The 18,671-nt window shown below is 41.1% G+C and overlaps 1 protein-coding gene across 7 annotated transcripts in view; it reads left to right on the top strand.

Moving 5' to 3' along the window:
• The window catches only part of RC3H1 (ring finger and CCCH-type domains 1), a 54,324-nt gene that overhangs the window by 14,475 nt on the left and 21,178 nt on the right, over positions 1 to 18,671 (top strand). For all 7 annotated transcript variants that reach the window (XM_029080517.2, XM_029080520.2, XM_029080521.2 and 4 more), the window contains exon 2: positions 9,859 to 10,225. In XM_029080517.2, coding sequence (XP_028936350.1) covers positions 9,995 to 10,225 — 231 coding nt within the window. In that variant the 5' untranslated portion in view covers positions 9,859 to 9,994. The remainder of the gene's footprint in view (positions 1 to 9,858; positions 10,226 to 18,671) is intronic.

Here is an 18,671-nt window from a genome sequence, read left to right as displayed (position 1 = left end):
TACTCTTCCCAATATGTACCAAATAAGTCTGAAAATATACTTATGTTTCAATCACACCTTCTTCAAGGACCATTACACAATTGTCCCTAGGCATGGGATTATAGTGGCCCTAAACCAAGTTTGGGGACTTGATTGCTGGTGGGAAGAAAATTTTGGAATTCATGAGGCTTTGGGCAGTTTGCTTGTCAGGGCAACCAGACTTTATTCCAGAGTATCTGGGTTCTAACCCCAGCTCTGCCACTTGTCTGCTGTGTGACCTTGGGGAAGTCAGTTAACTTGTCTTGATTTCAGTTACTTCATCTGTAAAATGGGGATTTAGCTGTGCGCCGCATGTGGGTCAAGGACTGTGTCTAACATGATTAGCTGGTATCCACTCCAGTGCCAAGTACAGTGCCTGACACATAGTAAGCACTTTGCAAATGCCATAAAAAGAAAAAGAAAAATAAGCATCCTACCATGCTGACATCCCTTTTGGGAACCAGTGCTATAGCCTGTTTGGTTTTGTATCTCTTGACCTGGTAAATTATTTTTTATTGTTTTTTTGGCACTTCTGATTTAGTTGCTTGATAAGGCAGAAAGCAGGGAGAGCAAAAGTCTTAATACTACATAAGGATGTTGGGTTAGTTCACCGGTCAAATAAAAATACCACTCTCTCTGACAGTCTCCCTCTTTTCTGGATGTGCTTCAGTGCTCTGTTTTGTTGATCTTAGCTCAAGACTTCTGTGTATTTGTTAAATCATGGATTGGGGTCAAAATTTACAATGTGTAAAATTTGTCAGGTGGGAGAGATCAAGAAAGTAGTAGCAGGCATCTGTTAGAGTGACAGCACGAGGCTATTTTGAGTTTAACCAGGAAGTGACTGAGTTTATTGATCTTAAAAGCATGCGTGACTGCTTTCTGGAAACTCTCCTCTCTGAATCAACTTCATTATTAGCAGTGTGACTAGAATCTCGGTCACCCCGCTGTGATGTTTTTGGCATATGAGCGGTTACTACTTATTTTAAATTGTGTGTCCTGGCATCAGTAAACCAACGAAGTAGTTTAGGGTAATTTAAATTGAGTCTGTATGGTAAACATCCTCTGGGTCAGCAGTGCCTTTTTCACTTCTGTACTGTTTTCAAAATGCACTCATTTGGGTGGACTAAAAGACCAAATATTTTCTCTTTTACTGTTTTTCCCCACTGAAGTAGTAAGTTGATGAGAAGGGGCATGCATGTTAATGTCCATTGAAAGAGCTTTAATATAACTGGCTAGTGAGGGTGACCTACTAGTTTTAGGGCCTTTCCTCCTCAGATCTTGGGGGGCACATGGCTTTTAAAATAGGATTAAATATTGAAAAGGTCATAGAACACTTCAACTTTTAATGTCAGATTTGATGCATAGCTTTCTGACCTTGTTAGATTGTGTTCTTGATTTCCACTGATGATGGCAGACAGTATTGACTAGACAGTCCTGATTTTGATGACCACATAATCCACATGACAGTTTGGAATTCCTTCATGCAATATTCATCCCCTAGCAAAGCAAGTTAACATCATTTGCATGTGGAACTGCCTCATTAACAAAATTATCATTAACAAGTAGAATAAAATCCCATTTTCTAGGACCCCACTACATAAACACATACACTTCTCCGGGAAGTGTCCTTAGTTGCCATCAATAAATACCACCGATTGATCAACTTCTCTCTTTCCTCTCGCCTAAATGCTCAGTGAGGCTCTGACATTAAGTGCTTTGTACGTGCCTGGCACATAGTAAGCACTTAACAAATACTATTATTATTATTGTAACACTGAAAAAAAAAGCAAAGCTAATGGACGACCACTGTTAGCACTATCTTAGACAAATCAGATACAATAATTCAAAAATAGTTCTTAACTAGTTTAAAGCTCCAAAGTCCTTTATATATTTTGTGCTGCATTTTGGGTATCATACCATGTGCCTTTACGTTATCTACCTATAGACAACTGCATTCTTTAAGTGCTTAGTTCAGTGCTCTGTTCCTCAAAAATCACTATTTAGTTGAAAAAAACAACCCAAAACTACAGTGAAAGTAAATGTCTCCCCCATAGGGATGCAGATGGTGAGTGTTGGGTTTTTTTTATCCTCTTAGAAAAGGTTCCTTATTCTTGCAGTTCATTAGTTTTCCAGGTAGCATATTTACTGGAAAATGTTTATAACTTGTAGATAGTCTCATTTTCATGACAGATAGATGAATCCTGATAAGTTGTGTACCTGAACACAAGGTGGCCCAGGGGTCTCCATGTTTTGTTCTGCTACTCTTAGCACAGCCACAGAAGGCAGAACTGCCCCAGCTTTGTTGTCCTTCTAGAGGGTGTGACCATCTAATCTGAAAATTAACCTTGCAGCTGGGCCATACTGGCAGTACAGGTAGAAAGGCAGGAGACTGGACTGATTGGTTAAACCAAATTAGAGAAACACCTCTCCAGTTAAGATTTCTCTTAGGGCAGGCTCATCTCGATTGATCGACTTAGTAAACTTCGATAGGATTGAACTTGTTAGACACCATCAGGTAGGATTGGATTTTCTCTGTGGTTTCTTTTCCCACAGTAAAATTAAGTTCTTGACAATCTGATTTTTTGCAGGGTTTCTCAAAATAACTTCTATGGAACCAGGAACTAATTTCCTGTATTAAACAGTTTTTGTGGTGGGAAGGAACTGATCTCAAAGTGTGACCTAAGAGGATATTTAAAGTGTGGGTAAAACAAATTTAATTTGATGTCTTAGCATCTCTGAAGTTTGGGTTGAGAAACCCTGGTTAATAGTTGATACAAGAGGCCTCATTTTCTGATTTAACAGGATTTGAAGACCAGGATAAAAATTAACTCATATTTTTTAAAACCCCGTGTCAGAATTGCTGTTTAATGTGCAGGAATTGCTTAGGAACCAGCTTATGTTCTTCCCTTGCCAGTTCCAGGGTGTAACATGCCTTTCCTTCCCTGAGGACCAAAGTTAGCAGATCAGTTTCTCATTTTAAGGGCCCTGGATAAGGAATCTTGCCCATGAGAATGTCTTCTCCCATTATCCTTTGTAGTAATCCTTAAAGCCAGCTGCTGCACTTTATTTTGAAATTCTTTCCTCTATTAAAAAAAAAAAGGTTGTGATTAAAGTGACTGGAATGATGTCTATTATTTTCATTGCCCAGAATCACCGTCTGTTGGGTTCACAGACTATCAGATTGGAATAAATGAAGTACACTTTAGGAAAAAGGAGTAGAGGTTCATTGTTCGGGGATGTTGATCTGCATTAAACTGGTAGCGCAGCACAGGACAGCCTTTGTGCGTGCGTGCTTGGGACTCTGGGTCCTACATTAGCTTTTTCAACTGCCCACTTATCCACGGGTAAATTTTACCCTCATTGGTATTTTCGAGCACAAGGACCAGCTCTCCATAGTTACCTTTTTGGTGTATGAGCAGAAGCTTCCTGGGAGAAGAGTAATATTGAAGCATTTGAAGTAAGGCCAATTTAACAAGAAATGCAAGACTGGTCTAGAAGAGCTCTGAGGGAAGAAGACCTGGAGGTACGTTTGACCCTAGAGTAAAGGAGTATCAAATGGCAGCAGGATGGTTAATGACCTGGAAGCAAGAAGAATGCTTCAAGTTGTCAAGTTGTCTAAATATCTTAGAGCAGGTTTTCATAACCACCTAATTTAATGGACCTTGGAATAATTTGCTTTTGAGTAATCTAAGCCTTTGTCCTGTTTATGTAAAGGAGGAAGCTCATTGGAAAGTCACAGGTAAACCATTTTTCACATCAAAGAAGAGTGAAGTAATTTCTGTTAATACACCTAAACTCTCTTTAAGCTATCAGAGTATAGGTCTGAAACAGGAGAAAAAGAGAGCAGAAGGTGGGTTGATCCAGGTGGTTAGGGAGGTGGCCAAAGTCGGTGGATTTGAGAAAATTCCTGACAAATCATTGTCTGGGAGGTGGATGATTTGAACTCTTAAAGCATACCCCAGAAAGCCATTGTGTCCCCAACTCTCCAGCTCCTTGGCTGAAGAATTATCATAGGTCTCAAACTACTGAGACAGCCTTTGTGGAAAGTGGTTTAGGCTGGTGACTGTACGTTTGATTAAAACCATATTTCATTCAATGACCCCATTGTTTAAAAAAGAAAGTCCTTCAAATTAGAGCAAATAAAATAAAATGTCTCATTTTTCAAATTTTGCCTGGGCTGCCAAATCTCTGAGATATTGAAGAATAGCTGTTCCATGTCCTTCTGTGGGATCCAAATATGACTAGTGATAAATTGGTTACTTCCATGGCAACACTATAATATTGAAATAACACATATTCTTGACTTCAGGGCTGTTTTGGAAGGAGAAAAAACCTACAGAAATGACAACGATAAAGAGAAATTCTATTAAAAAGAGGGATTTTTTTCAATCCTGCACTGTCTCACTGCAAAAGCCCATATTTAAAAGAAAGACTGTAACAGTGTGAGGTGTTAAATGTATTTAGTCATATATTGTATTTCTAATCCCTTGCTCTTGATTTAAAAAACAAAAGTATGTAAGCATGTTTGTGTTGAGCGCTCTGCTTTTATCTAAAGTTGCCCTCCTTGGTTGCTATGGATGTTTTCCTAACATCAGAAATTGAGTTTGGGTCAAGGATTCTGAAGATAATTTTTATTTTCCTCTGGAAAAAGCTTCAAATGACCCTTGGGTTTTCTTCTTTACCCTATAAAAGCTCTCATATGCAACAAAATCAACTCAGTTTTTACTTGTAGTTCACATGCAGAACATCTTAAAACGTGGTCACAGAAAATTGGATTAAATACTTACAGTGACAGAATTGATCCTGATTATATTATCCGAACTGAGGTAAAGCAGGTTCTCTGGAGTATGTGATTGTGATTTTCTGGTCAAAGTCAATCAGAGATGGTGTTAATATTTAACTTGACCCCCCCTAAAAAATAATGAAAAATTTGCACACACTTCCATCAAAGGGTCTTGCAGAACTTGAGAAGCAGCGTGGCTCAGAGGAAAGAGCACGGGCTTTGGAGTCAGGGCTCATGAGTTCGAATCCCAGCTCTGCCATTTGTCGGCTGTGTGACTGTGGGCAAGTCACTTAACTTCTCTGTGCCTCAGTTCCCTCATCTGTAAAATGGGGATGAAGACTGTGAGCCCCACGTGGGGCAACCTGATTCCCCTATGTCTACCCCAGCGCTTAGAACAGTGCTCGGCACATAGTAAGCGCTTAACAAATACCAACATTAACATTAACAGAACTAGCCTAACCCTTGCTATGTCAGGATAATAGTCTGAGTGTTTAAAAAAAAATGGTTAGCTGTTATTTTGTATTTATCATCTTGTGGTTTTTCCAGAGGAAGCTGAAAGGTAATCGCATGAGCTGTTTGAAATCTCGATGCAATTTCTTTGGAGTATGAGATAATATATAAGAAAGTGCTTTTCGGCTCTTCAAAGGAAAGGTGCAGTCTAAATCCAGAGTATTTTTACTCTGTTATTACTGACATGATAATCTATTCAAAGAAGAGATGCTGCCAAACACAAAACAATGGAATGAAGTTGTTCATTATATGAGGTTTGAAATGGATCATCTCAAATCATTCCTCTTCCTCTAAAATGAATATTAAAGGCATTAGTTTGGGCCCCTTAAACCCTCAGTCAATACCTACAATTGGAAGGGGTGGAATTGCCAAAGACAGGTCTGGGTCCTTGCCGCTGTCTGTTAGCTGCCCTTAGGAAAGGGCAATCCAACCAACCCCCTCCCAGTCCTCTCCTTGTCCAAACGTTGACCTCTCCTACCCCCCCAGAATCTCCTGGTTCTGTTCTCTATCCCCGCCACCACCCACCTACCTCTCCCACTCTTTGTTCTGTCCCATATGAATCCTAGCCCTCCTGTCCCATTCCCCCATCTGCCTCACTGTGATTTGGATAGGACTCTGTTAGGGAATGTTCTTCTGGCAGCGCACAACCTTCTGGGATAAAACGCTATTGCAGTGTTGCAAGAAATAGTTGTGCGGATGTATGTGGCCTTAGTCAAGGCATGCTTACAGGAAGGCATAGGGTTCATCAAGAACGTAACCTAGGTTTTTAGAGAGAACTGTGTGTTCTTTGGTAAGGTTTAATTACAGAGAAGCCATGAGGTGTGTGCTTACATAAGCAAATGAAATAGTAATTAGGGCTTTTAGTAAGTGTAGCATTTTGCATCTGCACTGACCTTAATTGGCAGAAGATAAAAGGTGTCCTCAGTCTGGTTTTTAATTTGCAGAACCATAAATAAGGACCTGAGGATAAGACCCTACTATTCCTTCCCTTTTTAAGACTCAGTATGGAAGGGAAAAACAGGCCTCAAGTAGCTGTTCTGCATTAGACAGGGTGAGTAATTAACAGGCTGTTGACAACAGTCTCTTTTTCAGATTGGTCAAGACAATAATTTTGCGCGTTTCTGAGACCTAAAGAATGTTGGGGATTTGGAGATTCAGAGGCACATGAATGAAATGTGCCAGAAAGAGCAGTGTAAAGTGCTGGTGCTTCCAGAGTTCTGAATCAGCCATTTGCTATTTTGAAGGATTGCAATAAAGAAATTATGTGTAATTTGTTAAGAAATCTGTTTAGTGTGCAGTAGTGAACGCGGTTTCTGTTAAATGGAAAATCACACTAATCCGAAGGAGTGGGCCAGCTTTCCAGTGCAGCCAGGGGAATCTCTGTTTAACAGCTTGGGGCTCCCGGGTTTTGGAGTGATTCCCTTTGGCTTGGATCACCCCATCACTCACCACTCTGAAAATGCCTCTTTCCCTTTCCATCAATATGTATGTAATGTATGAGGTTAGATGTTGGAAATAAAAAAATGATACACTTCGGTGGCATTGTACAGGAAAAATGGATTACGCCTAAATTAATTGGAGAGTTGAGAAGCAGTATGACATAGTGGATAGAACATGGGCCGTGGTTCTAATTCCAATTCCGCCATTTGGCTACTGGCAAGTCATTTCACTTCTCTGTGCCTCAGTTACCTCATCTGTAAAATGGGGATTGAGACTGTGAGCTCCATGTGGGACAGGGACTTCAGAGCTGGAGTGATCATTCTGGTTTTTTTTTCTAAAAGACCGGGGACATCCTGGACCGATGAGACCATGTATCATGATTTGTCCTGATTTTTTTGCTTTAGATTTTGTGCAACAGCTAGGTCAAGTCCAGTTAGGAGTGATAAGTGATTAGAAAATGAAAAAAGGAATAGAAAGCAGAAGATTAAAAGAGAGATTGATTTTGTGTGGGAACATGTGAAATTAAAAAAACAGAAAACAGAAAAACATTTATGACAGTATATACATAATAACTATCCATGGAATGTAGTACTTATTGAGGTGAAGAAATTAGTAACTTTAAAAATTTGTGTTAGGTCAGCCTTGGCAAGAATTTTTTTTCCCTTTTGAACATCTTGTAAGGATTATTTTATATGAAATTCTAGGGTACGGAGTAGCTCAGGGCAGCAAAGTGTTAGGAAAAAGCATGTGAAACAAAAACCACAGTCCCTGCCACAATCCTCTAAACTGTAAGCTCATTATGGGCAGGGAACGTGTCTGCTAATTCTGTTGTATTGTACTCTCCTAAGTGCTTAGTACAGTTCTCTGCACATAGTAAGAGCTCAATAAATACCATTGATTGATTATCACCACTATTGGCTGACTGGAATCCCTGATGTGGAGCCCATAGACGTCAAGAAATCAGCCAGTTATCCCCAGTAGCAGTGGGAATATCACTCTGGAGCAACAGCAGAGGACAGGTGAAGCTGCAGTTCGTTTCCTTTGCCCAAATTCTGTTGTCTTCTGCAGGCTTCATTCCAGGAATGCTCACCAGCCAGCAAAAGTAACGTGGAAAGAATGTGGACCTAGGAATCAGAGGACCTAGGTTCTGATCCTGGCTCCACCATTTGTCTGCTGTGTGACCTTGTGCAAGTCACTTCACTTCTCTGTGCCTCAGTTACCTCATCTGTAAAATGGAGATTAAGATAGTGAGCCTCATGTGGCTCACAAGCTAACCTGATTAGCTTGTATCTAACCCAGGGCTTAATACAGTACCTGGCACAGAGTAAGTGCTTAACAAATCCCCTAAAGAAATAGAAACATGCACTGAGAGATGAAAATATGGAGCAGTTTTAGTGAGGTTTCAGTGCTAAGGGTTGAAGCATTAGTGTTATGGAGCCTGCTTTTAAATACCTAATTTTTTCAGGCACATCATATATTTTATACTAATGCACATAGACACATGAGTATTTGGTCTTCGTGCTCAAAAAAAAGACACCACTGACAGTGAAATTCAACTAAGGGGTGCATATGTGGCTGATGCCAGAAACTACAGTCGTGATTACTGTACACATGAACACTCTCTCTTATTGTGCTATTGTACTTCTCCACATGTAAAAACTATCCAAAGCCCCAATCTGCTCTCCAGCTAAGCTATTTCAGAAATCAAAAACTATTTCAGACTGATTCAAATTCTCATTGCCAGGCTGTGTATTTGAGTTAAATTCTTGGCGTAAGGTTTTGAGCTATCACATCCACAACCTCAGCTGTAGTCACTGTGTTCAGCAGGATTGCCAGTAAATCACTGCCAGCTCAATGGTGCTTTTGCAAGGGCATTAAAGATTTCCCTCACAGACTGCATGGCTGCTTCACTAGGGAACTGAGACACAATTTAAGTGATGTGCCGAAGGTCATTCAGAAGGCAAGTGGTGGAGACAGGATTAGAACCTAAGTCACTGTTGTCACTTGTCTCCCTATCTCGCTGTCTTTATGAAGATTCTGGTTAAAAAGGAGTTGTTCCCCTTTTTGATTACACATACGGAACATATACAATTAGCTCCTGTCATTTTTTTGACTGAATTTTTATGGTCTTTAAAATAAAGACAGTAAACCTCATGTAATTCAGCCTCTTTTGAACCATCAATTGCAACAATTTGACAGGGTAATAACTCCGTTTTTCCTTTAACACTTCTGCAGCCAAGGGTTTTGAGCTGAAATAGGAAGATTGATTTAAAGTGGTCAGCGAAGTCTCAGTTACCTAAAAATCTTCTGGGCCACAAGTTGGTTCTGTTCCTAGTAGAACAGCCAGGAACAAGGTGCTGACGAAAGGAGGTGATGAAAGCAGGAAGGGATTTAAAGTCCAAAGAGGAAATTACTTTATTGGACTTCAGCTGAAGGGGATTTGGTATCTACAAACTTCAACTAAAAATTACTTGAGGTTTTCTGGGGAGAGTGAGGGAGGAATGTACATGTGTGTGAGTATGTGGTTTTACATATATACCTTGATGCAGGGTCGTGTAGACAAAGCAAGTCTGCATTTTGGGAGTAGTGTTGACCAGGCTGTCTTTTTTTTTCTATTTTATTTTCTATTTGTAATGAAAAACAGTAAATCATTTTATAGTTAAGGGCCTAAATATGAAAGGATCTCTAAAATTACCAATAGCTAAAGTCAGGCATAAGGCAGACTTCAAGACTGGACAAAGCGAGGAATAAAGGGAATAAGAGAGTGTGGGAAATGTGGGGAACTGCATGGAAAAAAGAGATTCACCAACCACCATCTGGTCCCCTCATCATTAGCAACCACTCCACTTTTTTTGTCTGGCAAGAAGTAAAACAAAAAATGACAGCTCATGCATGTTTTGAAATCACCAAAAATAGATACAACTCTGACTGCAATGAGACTATCTAATATTACTTTTTAAATTACAGGTAGCAAGGTGAAGTTTGGTATAAAATCTAGAAGGGCGTTAAAAATTGCAGGGAGAGGTAGATGCATAATTAACATTAAATTGGTAAGCCAAAAGGAAGATAGACTGAAACCTTTCCTTTTTGTCTTTTTTTTTCCCCAGGTTATATTTCACACTATGTGCTGACTGAATTTACAGAAGCTATTTAAAAAAAAAAACAAACTTTTTTTCGAAGATTTTGATTCCAGTGGAATCTGTGCTTTAGATTTTTGTCTTGTGAATTGTCACTCCCGAAGCAATGCCTGTACAAGCTCCACAATGGACGGATTTCCTCTCCTGCCCCATTTGCACTCAGACATTTGATGAAACGATCCGAAAGCCCATCAGTCTGGGCTGTGGCCACACCGTCTGCAAGATGTGCCTGAACAAGCTCCACCGCAAGGCCTGCCCCTTTGACCAGACCGCCATCAACACCGACATCGAGCTCCTCCCAGTGAACTCAGCCTTGCTGCAGCTAGTGGGCGCTCAGGTAAGGTGGTGAGAGGCATTTTTAGGTAGCCTTCTTCCTGCCACTTCCCTCTTCTTCTTTTTCCTTCCGTCTTTAGGGAAGGGAATGAGTGAAAAATCCAGCATCACTCCGTTTAAGGTAGCACAATTCAGTATCAGTTAATTCTACGCCTACCTACCCCAACAGTGTAGACTTAGAGTACCGATTCTCAGTCTGCATATGCTCCAACAGGATGGGTTTTAATGTGAATAAGCATACTTTACCTAATAGGATCTTTTGAGGAGAAAGCAGGTATTTGATTAGCTTTGATGCAGAGGGTTCTCCTGGTGAGTTCGGAAGTGTGATGCTTTTGTTGTTGTTGTCGCTTGTTTTTTAAGCTACTTAGGAGGAAGAGGGCCATTTTAGCCGGTTTTGAACTGCACCCAGAACAGAGCCTTGCTTGTGTGAGCAGTTAACAAAAACTTTGGATGATGATGTCACTGGGGATTTCAGCAAATGGACACCAGGAACTAGGATGGCTGGGGAAGAAAATGTCATTATATTGGAACCTCCTGATCACATTCCTTTCTGCTTTGGGAGCCATTTCCAGGATGCAGGCTGTGACAGTGTTAGGAGCCTATGCTACTTGAAATATTTTCAAACTTTTTAACCTTCTACTTCCTTGTCGGTTTCAATAATTGCAACAAAAAGTGATTACCCAGACCTGAAGTCACCCTGAAAGGGATGCAGTAATGACTAAACCCAGAGAAGCAGTGTGGCCTAGAGGAAAAAGCACAGACCTGGAAGTCAGAGGCCCTGGGTTCTAATTCCAGTTCTGCCACTTACCGGTTGTGGGATCTTGGGCAAGTCACTTAGCTTCTCTCTGCCTCAGTTCCCACATCTGTAAAATGGGGTTCAGTGCCTGTTCTCCCTCCTACTTCGGGGGGCCCATTTTAGGACCTGATTTTCCTTTATCTACCCCAGGATGTACTTGCTAAAATCTCCCTTGCTCCTCTCCAATCCTGCCCTCTTCTCCCCCTCATCCTCTTCAACTCTCCCTAAATTCCCTGCAGAAATTCAAAGAAGGGATCTCTTGCTTCCTCTCCAAATCTACCCCCATCACACCTGTGCTTCTGACCCCCATCCTTTCATGCCTTTTTAAAACACTTGCTCCTTCTGTCTTCCTTCCTTGACTGCCACCATCAGCTGTTGTCTTTTCGCTGGCTTCTTGTTCACCACTTTCAAACATGCTTACGTTTACCCTATCATCACTTGACCCTATGGTCCCCTCTAGTTATTGCCTTCTTTTCCTCCTACCATTCCTCTCCATACTTCTTGAGAAAGTTGTTTATACATACTCTCTCACTTCCTCTCCTCCAGTTCTCTCCTTGATCCCCCTACAGTGCAGCTTCCACCCTCTTCACTGCACGAACACAGCCTTCTCTGAGGTAAGCAGTGACCGTCTTCTCGCCAAATCCGACTGCCTCTACTCTGTCCTAATCCTCTCTTAGCTGTCATCAACACTGTAGACCACCACCTTCTCTTTGAAACTTTATTCACCCTTGGTTTTACTGACACTGTCCTCTCTTGGTTCTCCTCCTATTTCTCTGACTGCTCCTCCTCACTTTCTTTTGCTGGTTCCTCTTTTCCTCCCACTCTCTAACAGTTCCTCAAGCCTCAGGTTTAGGTCTCCATCTACACCCACTCCCTTGGAGAACTTATTCGCTACCATGGCTTCCACTTCCGTCTTTATGCAGATGATTCCCAAATCTTCATCTTCAACCCTGACCTCTCTCCTTCCCTGCAGTCTTGCATTTCCTCCTGCCTCTAGGATATCTCTACCTGAATGTCCCACCAACACCTCAAACTAAGCATGCCCAAAACTGAACTCTATCTCCCCTCCATCTTTCCCATCACTGTAGACAGTACCACTATCCTCCCTATCTCATAAGACTGTAACCTTGGTGTTGTCTTCAACTCATCCCTCTTATTCCACCCACATATGCAATCTGTCACCAAATCCTGTCCACTCTACCTTCACAACACTACTAAAATCTAGCCTTTCCTCTCTATTCAGACAACCTCTTTAAAACAAGCACTTATCCTATTCTAACTTGACTCCTGCATCTGCCTCCTTGGTGATCCCCCTGCCTCCTGTCTCTCCCCACTCCAGTCCATACTTTGTTTTGCTGTGGGATCATTTTTCTAAAAAAAAAAAGTTCAGTCCATGTTTCCCCCACTCCTTAAGGACTGCTGCCCACCCACCTCTGCATCAAGCAGAAACTCCTTATCATCAGCTTTAAAGCATTCGATCGGCCTCCCCCACCCTATCTCACCTCACTGATCTCCTACTTCCGCCATCCCACAGACTTCACTCTTCTAGTGCCAGTTTGCTCACTGTGCTGTGATCTCATCTGTCTTGCCACCGACCCCTTTCTCATGTCTTTCCCTTAGCCAGAAACTCTTGCCTCCTCCATATACAACAGACTGGCACTGTCTCCACCCTTCAAAGCATTATTAAGAGCACATCACCTCCAAGAGGCCTTCCCTGATTAAACCCTCTTTTCCCTGGCTCCCTCTCCCTTCCGTTCCGTCTGTGCACTTGAATCTGCGACCTTTGGGCATTTGGTATTTGCCCCACCCTAAACCCCTCAGCACTTATGCACATATCTTTAAATTATATATTATAAATTAATTATACTAATGTCTGTCTCCCCCTGTAGATTGTAAGCTCATTGTGGGCAGGGAACATGCCTGCTAACCTGTTGTATTATACTTTCCCAAGGGTTTAGAACAGTGCTGTGAGCATTGTAAATGCTCAATAAGTACCACTGATTGATTGGCATATAGTAAGCACTTAAATACCACCAATATTTTCTTATTTTATTATCTGAGCACAAGTGCTCTTTTACCAATCCTGAGGAAGACTTGCCTTTCTTTAGATAGAGCTAAGCTCATTTAGAAATTCATACTTGAAGTTTTCTATCAATTCAGTTTTGAAGTCACAAAAGTAAGCCAAATTCAATTCATTTTCTAAATGATGAATTCTGTGAATTTGCTGCAGGGTGTTCTTGATTTTTAATATAGTGTGTGGTGTGAAGGGGGAGTTGTGTATTTGTTTAGAAGAAGGCACTGGGAAAATCACCACCTCTTTTGGTGTTTCCAGTTGTGAGGGTAGGAGGTGTTTGGCCAGAGTTCAGGAGTCAGTAACAGTAGGATGTCACCAATATGACTGCACATTTTTGTCATTTCAAAACCTGTAGGTGTGGGAGAGGCTCTTCTGGGAATATGGAGTTTCATTATGCAAAAGACCAAGGCCATATGTCTGGGAGCATTTTAGGGAAAAATGAATTTCCATGGGATTTTAAACTCAAACTATTGGGTGTATCCATTTTGCTTCTTGATATAACCTAGCTTTTGTTTCAGAGATGTAAAAACCTGGGTGGTCTGCTTGCAGATGAAAAGCATTTATTAAATAAGCAGCATTCTTAAAATGCAAATTAAAGTCGAATGTCAAGATCTTAGCAACTTGAATTGTGCCCTCTAGGTAACTACTGTAAGCCAAGAATTTTCTAGTAAGTCTCTCGACGTGCTTTTTCTCCACCCTCCCCCATTTATAGGTTGTGTGAAACTCATGAAGTACATTCTAATTAGGTGACGGCCAAAGAAAGCAGTCCTCCCTCATCCTAAGCACTAACTTCTTTTTCAGTTCAGTACCCCACGAAGTAATGTGCAAAACTATATTTAGACCTAGAAGAGATGACTAATATTGTAATGTTGTAGGAGGTAGGTTACCATCCACAGGTAGAGCTTTTTCTTCCTCCTTTCGAAACTCACATGAGAAGTAGCATGGCTGAGTAGAAGAAGTACCGGCCTGGGAGTCAGAGGACCTGGGTTCTAATCCCTGATCTGCTACTTTTCTGCTCTGTGACCTTGGAAGTCACGTAACTTTTTTATGCCTTAGTCACCTCATCTGTAAAGTTGGAGATAAGACTTTGAGCCCTATGTGGGACAGGAACTGTGTTCAACCTAATTACCTTGTATCTACCCCCATTCTTAATACGGTGCATAGTAAGCACTTAATGTATACCATTTTAAAAAAAAGTGAAGCTGAAGAAAAAAAGCATAGAAAAATCTGAAATTAAAGGTAAAACCAAAGGAATTATTTTAACCGTCTATTAAAAATAGAGGTACCTACTTCCTTTTCTAATACATTGTATGTTTTGAGTATGTTGAAAAATGGTCAGGGGAAACTGCTTCTTTATGTTGAAACTTCTAAAGCAGTATTGATTTATTTGTTGGACTTTTGTGGGATGTTCATTAGATCAGAAATGTTTTCAAGGTTTTAGAACAGCATGTGAAGGGCACCCAGCCACGAAGTAAAATTTTAGGAAGGGTGGAGCAGAGAGGTGGCTAGTTTCCAAGTGACTGCTAGAACTGAACAAAGCATGAGGACTGCATCTCTGCATAGCTTAGCTTTTGCTCTCATGTAGTTTATATATTGAGCTTAAAGTTTGGGAAATTAATATGGAAGTTTCTGTAGAATCAATTCTGTTCTTCCCTCTCTCAAAAGAGAAAAATGCACTCGAGGAACAAATAAATAATGAATAGGATTCTCAGGCTCCCCTCTGACTGTTAACATCATATAGCTAGGATGTTGTTGTTTTTTAATTGACCATGCCTAAAGCTATGGCTGATTTTGCTGTTGAAACTGATTCCAACATTCATGTCAAGAAGGTCTGTCCCTCTTTCCAAGAGATGGATTCGTCAAAAGAAAAACTATGTTCAAGGTCATATGACGAATAACTTCAACTTTTCCCTTTCAGTTTTTGTTCTAAGTTTCCTTGGCTTTGTGGGTTTACATTTAGTACATAAACTGTATTAGATAAGTGGTCTTATTCTAAGCCCATCGGTCATAGACCAAACCTATTATACAGCAGAAAATTTTCTCAATCAGCAGTATTTTATTGAGTGCTTAGTCTGTGCAGAACACTGTACACATCGCTTGGGAAAGTACAGTAGAGTAAGACACTATCCCCGTCTTCAAAGATTTTAAAGTCCAGCAGGCGTGAAAATATGTATCAGATTATTCCATGGCCCAGTATTGTGTTCTCTATCCCAGGTGGCTTGATTTTTTTGCTCATTTTTTCTAGCATTCTTTAAGAAGGTGTAGTTGAAAAGAGCAAAGGAGATTTTCCTCCTTTGAGCTTTGTTCAAAAGGGAGTGCTCCGTGGACAAATGTATGGACTTATGTTTGGACTCTTAGTTTTCGTCCCCCTTTCCCTCGTTCTTCATCACCCACATTTCTTTGCTTTGCAGCATCCCTAGGCTTCCATTTTATTCTCCTCTTCTTGACCCATGACCTGTTCATTACCTGTCCTGTAGTGAACTCCACCTGGACCCAAGTTGTCTCTAGTAGAACCCTCTCTCAGACTGGCCTTGTTCCAGCCTTCCTTCATCTGTGACTGAAGGAAGTGACTCAGGTCAGCAGTGACCATCCTGAGGCCACTTGGAAAGGGAAGAGGATCCTGAAAGCACCCACTGTACCCCGGAGTCTATCTTAGACACTGGATCTTTCCAGTTTTCATTCTTCCTCCCTCCCTCCTCCCTTCTGTCCAGAAGCAGATTTGGACCTTGTGTCTTTCCCTTCAGAAGGTGCCCTCCAGACATTTTGCCTTCCTCCCTCCCTCCATGATATCCCATCTTTTCTCCCAGCCCAGCAGCCCTTTTTCAACCGGAGTATTCCCACAAATTAGGGAGGAGTCCATGGGCCCCAGTTGCAGGGATGACCAGGTGGTCCACCCTGGACTGATGCAGGCTCCCTGTGTGCATCTTGCTGCGATTATTCTGCAGCTGGGATGTCAAAGTGCCCAGTGGGTACTCCATTTTCATTGCATTTTGGGTGTAGATGATGTAAGAGCCCATTAAATTTGGTATTTCGATGTGTGGGACAAGAGTTAGGGTGGCTCATGTAGATATTATTTCTATTATCAGTGGGGATTTTTGGCCAAGGATGTATATGATGAGCAGTTCTCCTAAATTGCACAAAGGAAATTGACTTGGCCCAAGTTTTGTGCAGGGAAAGGACTTTGGTCCTGACGAGAGTATCCTGGAATGGAGAGAAATGGAAAGTTTGCATCTGTGATAGAGGGGGAGGAAGGAATAGTGAAAATGTTGCCAAGAAAGCATTATCGTGTGTGTATTGTATAGAGGAAACTAGCCAGAGTGTGAGTGACTGTAGGCTGTTTGCCTTCTTGAAAATTTGGTCACATAGCAAAGTAACTTGCTGGTCCCCTTTCATCTTCTCCAAACTTTTATACCTACTGCCCGAAGAAAAACACTTTGTAGATGAGATTTTTGAGCTAAAATTCCGTCAACTGCCATTTTCTCTGGGATTGTATTTAAATACTGAGAAACTCTCAGGCAGCAAAAGGCTCTCAACAAATTATTTCTCCTTTCATGAGCATTTTTCTTTAACCTTCAAAGTAGAAGTTTCAAGTTTTTCAAGTAGCTGCTTCAAGTAGCCGCAAGTTAATATTATTGAGGGCAGCATTGGCTGTTCTGGGTATAACTCTTTTAAATACATAACTTGAAAAATCAAAACTTGGTTTTAAAATAAATTGAGAAGGATTTTCACCTTGCAGTTAGCTGAGTCCCAAAAGTCCTACATTTAAGACAAGGGGTCCATTTAGGAAGATATCGATTGCTTTTAGACTAAAGAGTACTTTTGTCTTAGAATAAAAAAGGCTGGCTCACTTGTTAGACTAATTGGCTGATGAGGCCTCCATGATTTGATGGAATGTTAGCCTGCTTGTCACAAATTAGTGGTTATAACAGGTAAACTTCCTCATTAGGAAGGATTAGCATTTTGACTTGCTACCTTTGGTTGTGATAAGATGATTTTTGGTGGGTATAAGGTCCCCTGTCTTCTGAATAGTGCAGTAAAAAAGTTTGCCCAATGTGGATTAGCGGATAGTTTCCATAGTAAGACAATTAATTCTAAGCTCCTGGTTGCAGTTACTGTTAATACATTTCTCATTTCTCATGCTACTGCTCATAGAAGTAACGTAGCCTAGTGGATAGAGCATGGGCCTAGTAGTTGGGCCCTGAGTTCTAATCCCAGCTCTGCCACTTGTCTGCTGTGTGAACTTGGGCAAGTAACTTAACTTCTCTGTGCCTCAGCTACCTCATCTGCAAAATGGAGAATTAAGACTCTGAGCCCCTTGTGGGACACGGACTGTGCCCAACCTGATTTGCTTGAATCTAACCCCAGTGCTTAGAACAGTTCCTGGCGTATAGTAAGTCCTTAACAAATACCATTAAAAAAAATGTGAATGGAATATCAGGGAAACCGGGAGTGCAGGCCAAGTCTTCAGTCAACAAGGCCAGGCTGTTACGGGGTTCAAATCAAGCAGTGATTTTTACTGAGCGCTTCTTGGATGCAGAACGGTCTACTAAGTGCTTCAAAACCTTAGTGCCCCTCACCCTCTGCAAATTAAGATACTAGAGCTTTCCCCCCTTCTCCTGGATCAGAGGCCAAGTGAAGCCCAAGCCCGCCTGACTTGGGGATTAGGCTCTGTGGAGATTCAGGTCCCCAACTCCCCCATTCCCAGGAGTAGTGATCATTATTATGACAATCCTTTACTGAGTGTTTCCTTTCTCCTTCTTCTGTCCTCCCTTTCCCCTCCCTAGGAGCAGCATGGGTAAAGCAAGGAGCCTGCATTTCAAATGGTTAGAGTGTTGGGGGTTTCTCACTTTCCTAACCATGTATGGAAGAGTGAATGGAAGGAGGGAGAGCATCAAAATGCTATGTTAACGCTAATGTTACTTGTTTCTGTGATCCTCCCTAGATTGTGAGTGCCATGTGGCAGGACCTTCTTCAATTTATGTTCTTTTTTTTCCTCCAAGTAGGAAGTAGGCACTCACCCAATGATAACAATAAAAGTGTAAGTAAATGAGAGAGGGCATTGTTAGGGTTGACAACTAACCTGTTTTCAGGAAACGCAAGCAACTTCTTAAGCTTTTATTTTGGTCAGCTTTCCTTGAGTTGCCCATTACACCTTCTAAATCATCAAGTAACAATATAAAACTCCTTCATATACTTCCCAAGTACGAGTTTCTCCTTGGCACTTTTCCTTCTTCCTTCCTTACTTAGCGAGGGACCTTTATTTGATTAATGGCAATTACTTTGAAACTTTTAGGCTTCTAGATAAACTAGAAATTCCTGCTGTATGTCATTTAGTCAGGCAAGTGGTAATTCACTTTGTTCCTTTAAATTAATTGTACTATATGGGTGAGAAGGGGACATGGGTAGGCCTTGGATAGCTAACTCCAATTTACAAATAATCCATGAAAGAGATGTTATTCACTATTTTGATGTATGAATCAGTCAATGATAACAGCAGTTGTTGCAGTTGAAACTATAGTAATCATTATACAGTAGTTTTGTTGAAATCAGGAAATCATGACTATTCTTTGATGTAATTCT

This window comes from Ornithorhynchus anatinus, chromosome 16 (genome assembly GCF_004115215.2).
Source record: "Ornithorhynchus anatinus isolate Pmale09 chromosome 16, mOrnAna1.pri.v4, whole genome shotgun sequence".
Taxonomy (NCBI): domain Eukaryota; kingdom Metazoa; phylum Chordata; class Mammalia; order Monotremata; family Ornithorhynchidae; genus Ornithorhynchus; species Ornithorhynchus anatinus.
Note: the sequence above shows the minus strand (reverse complement) of the source record. Positions and strands in the feature narration are given on the sequence as shown.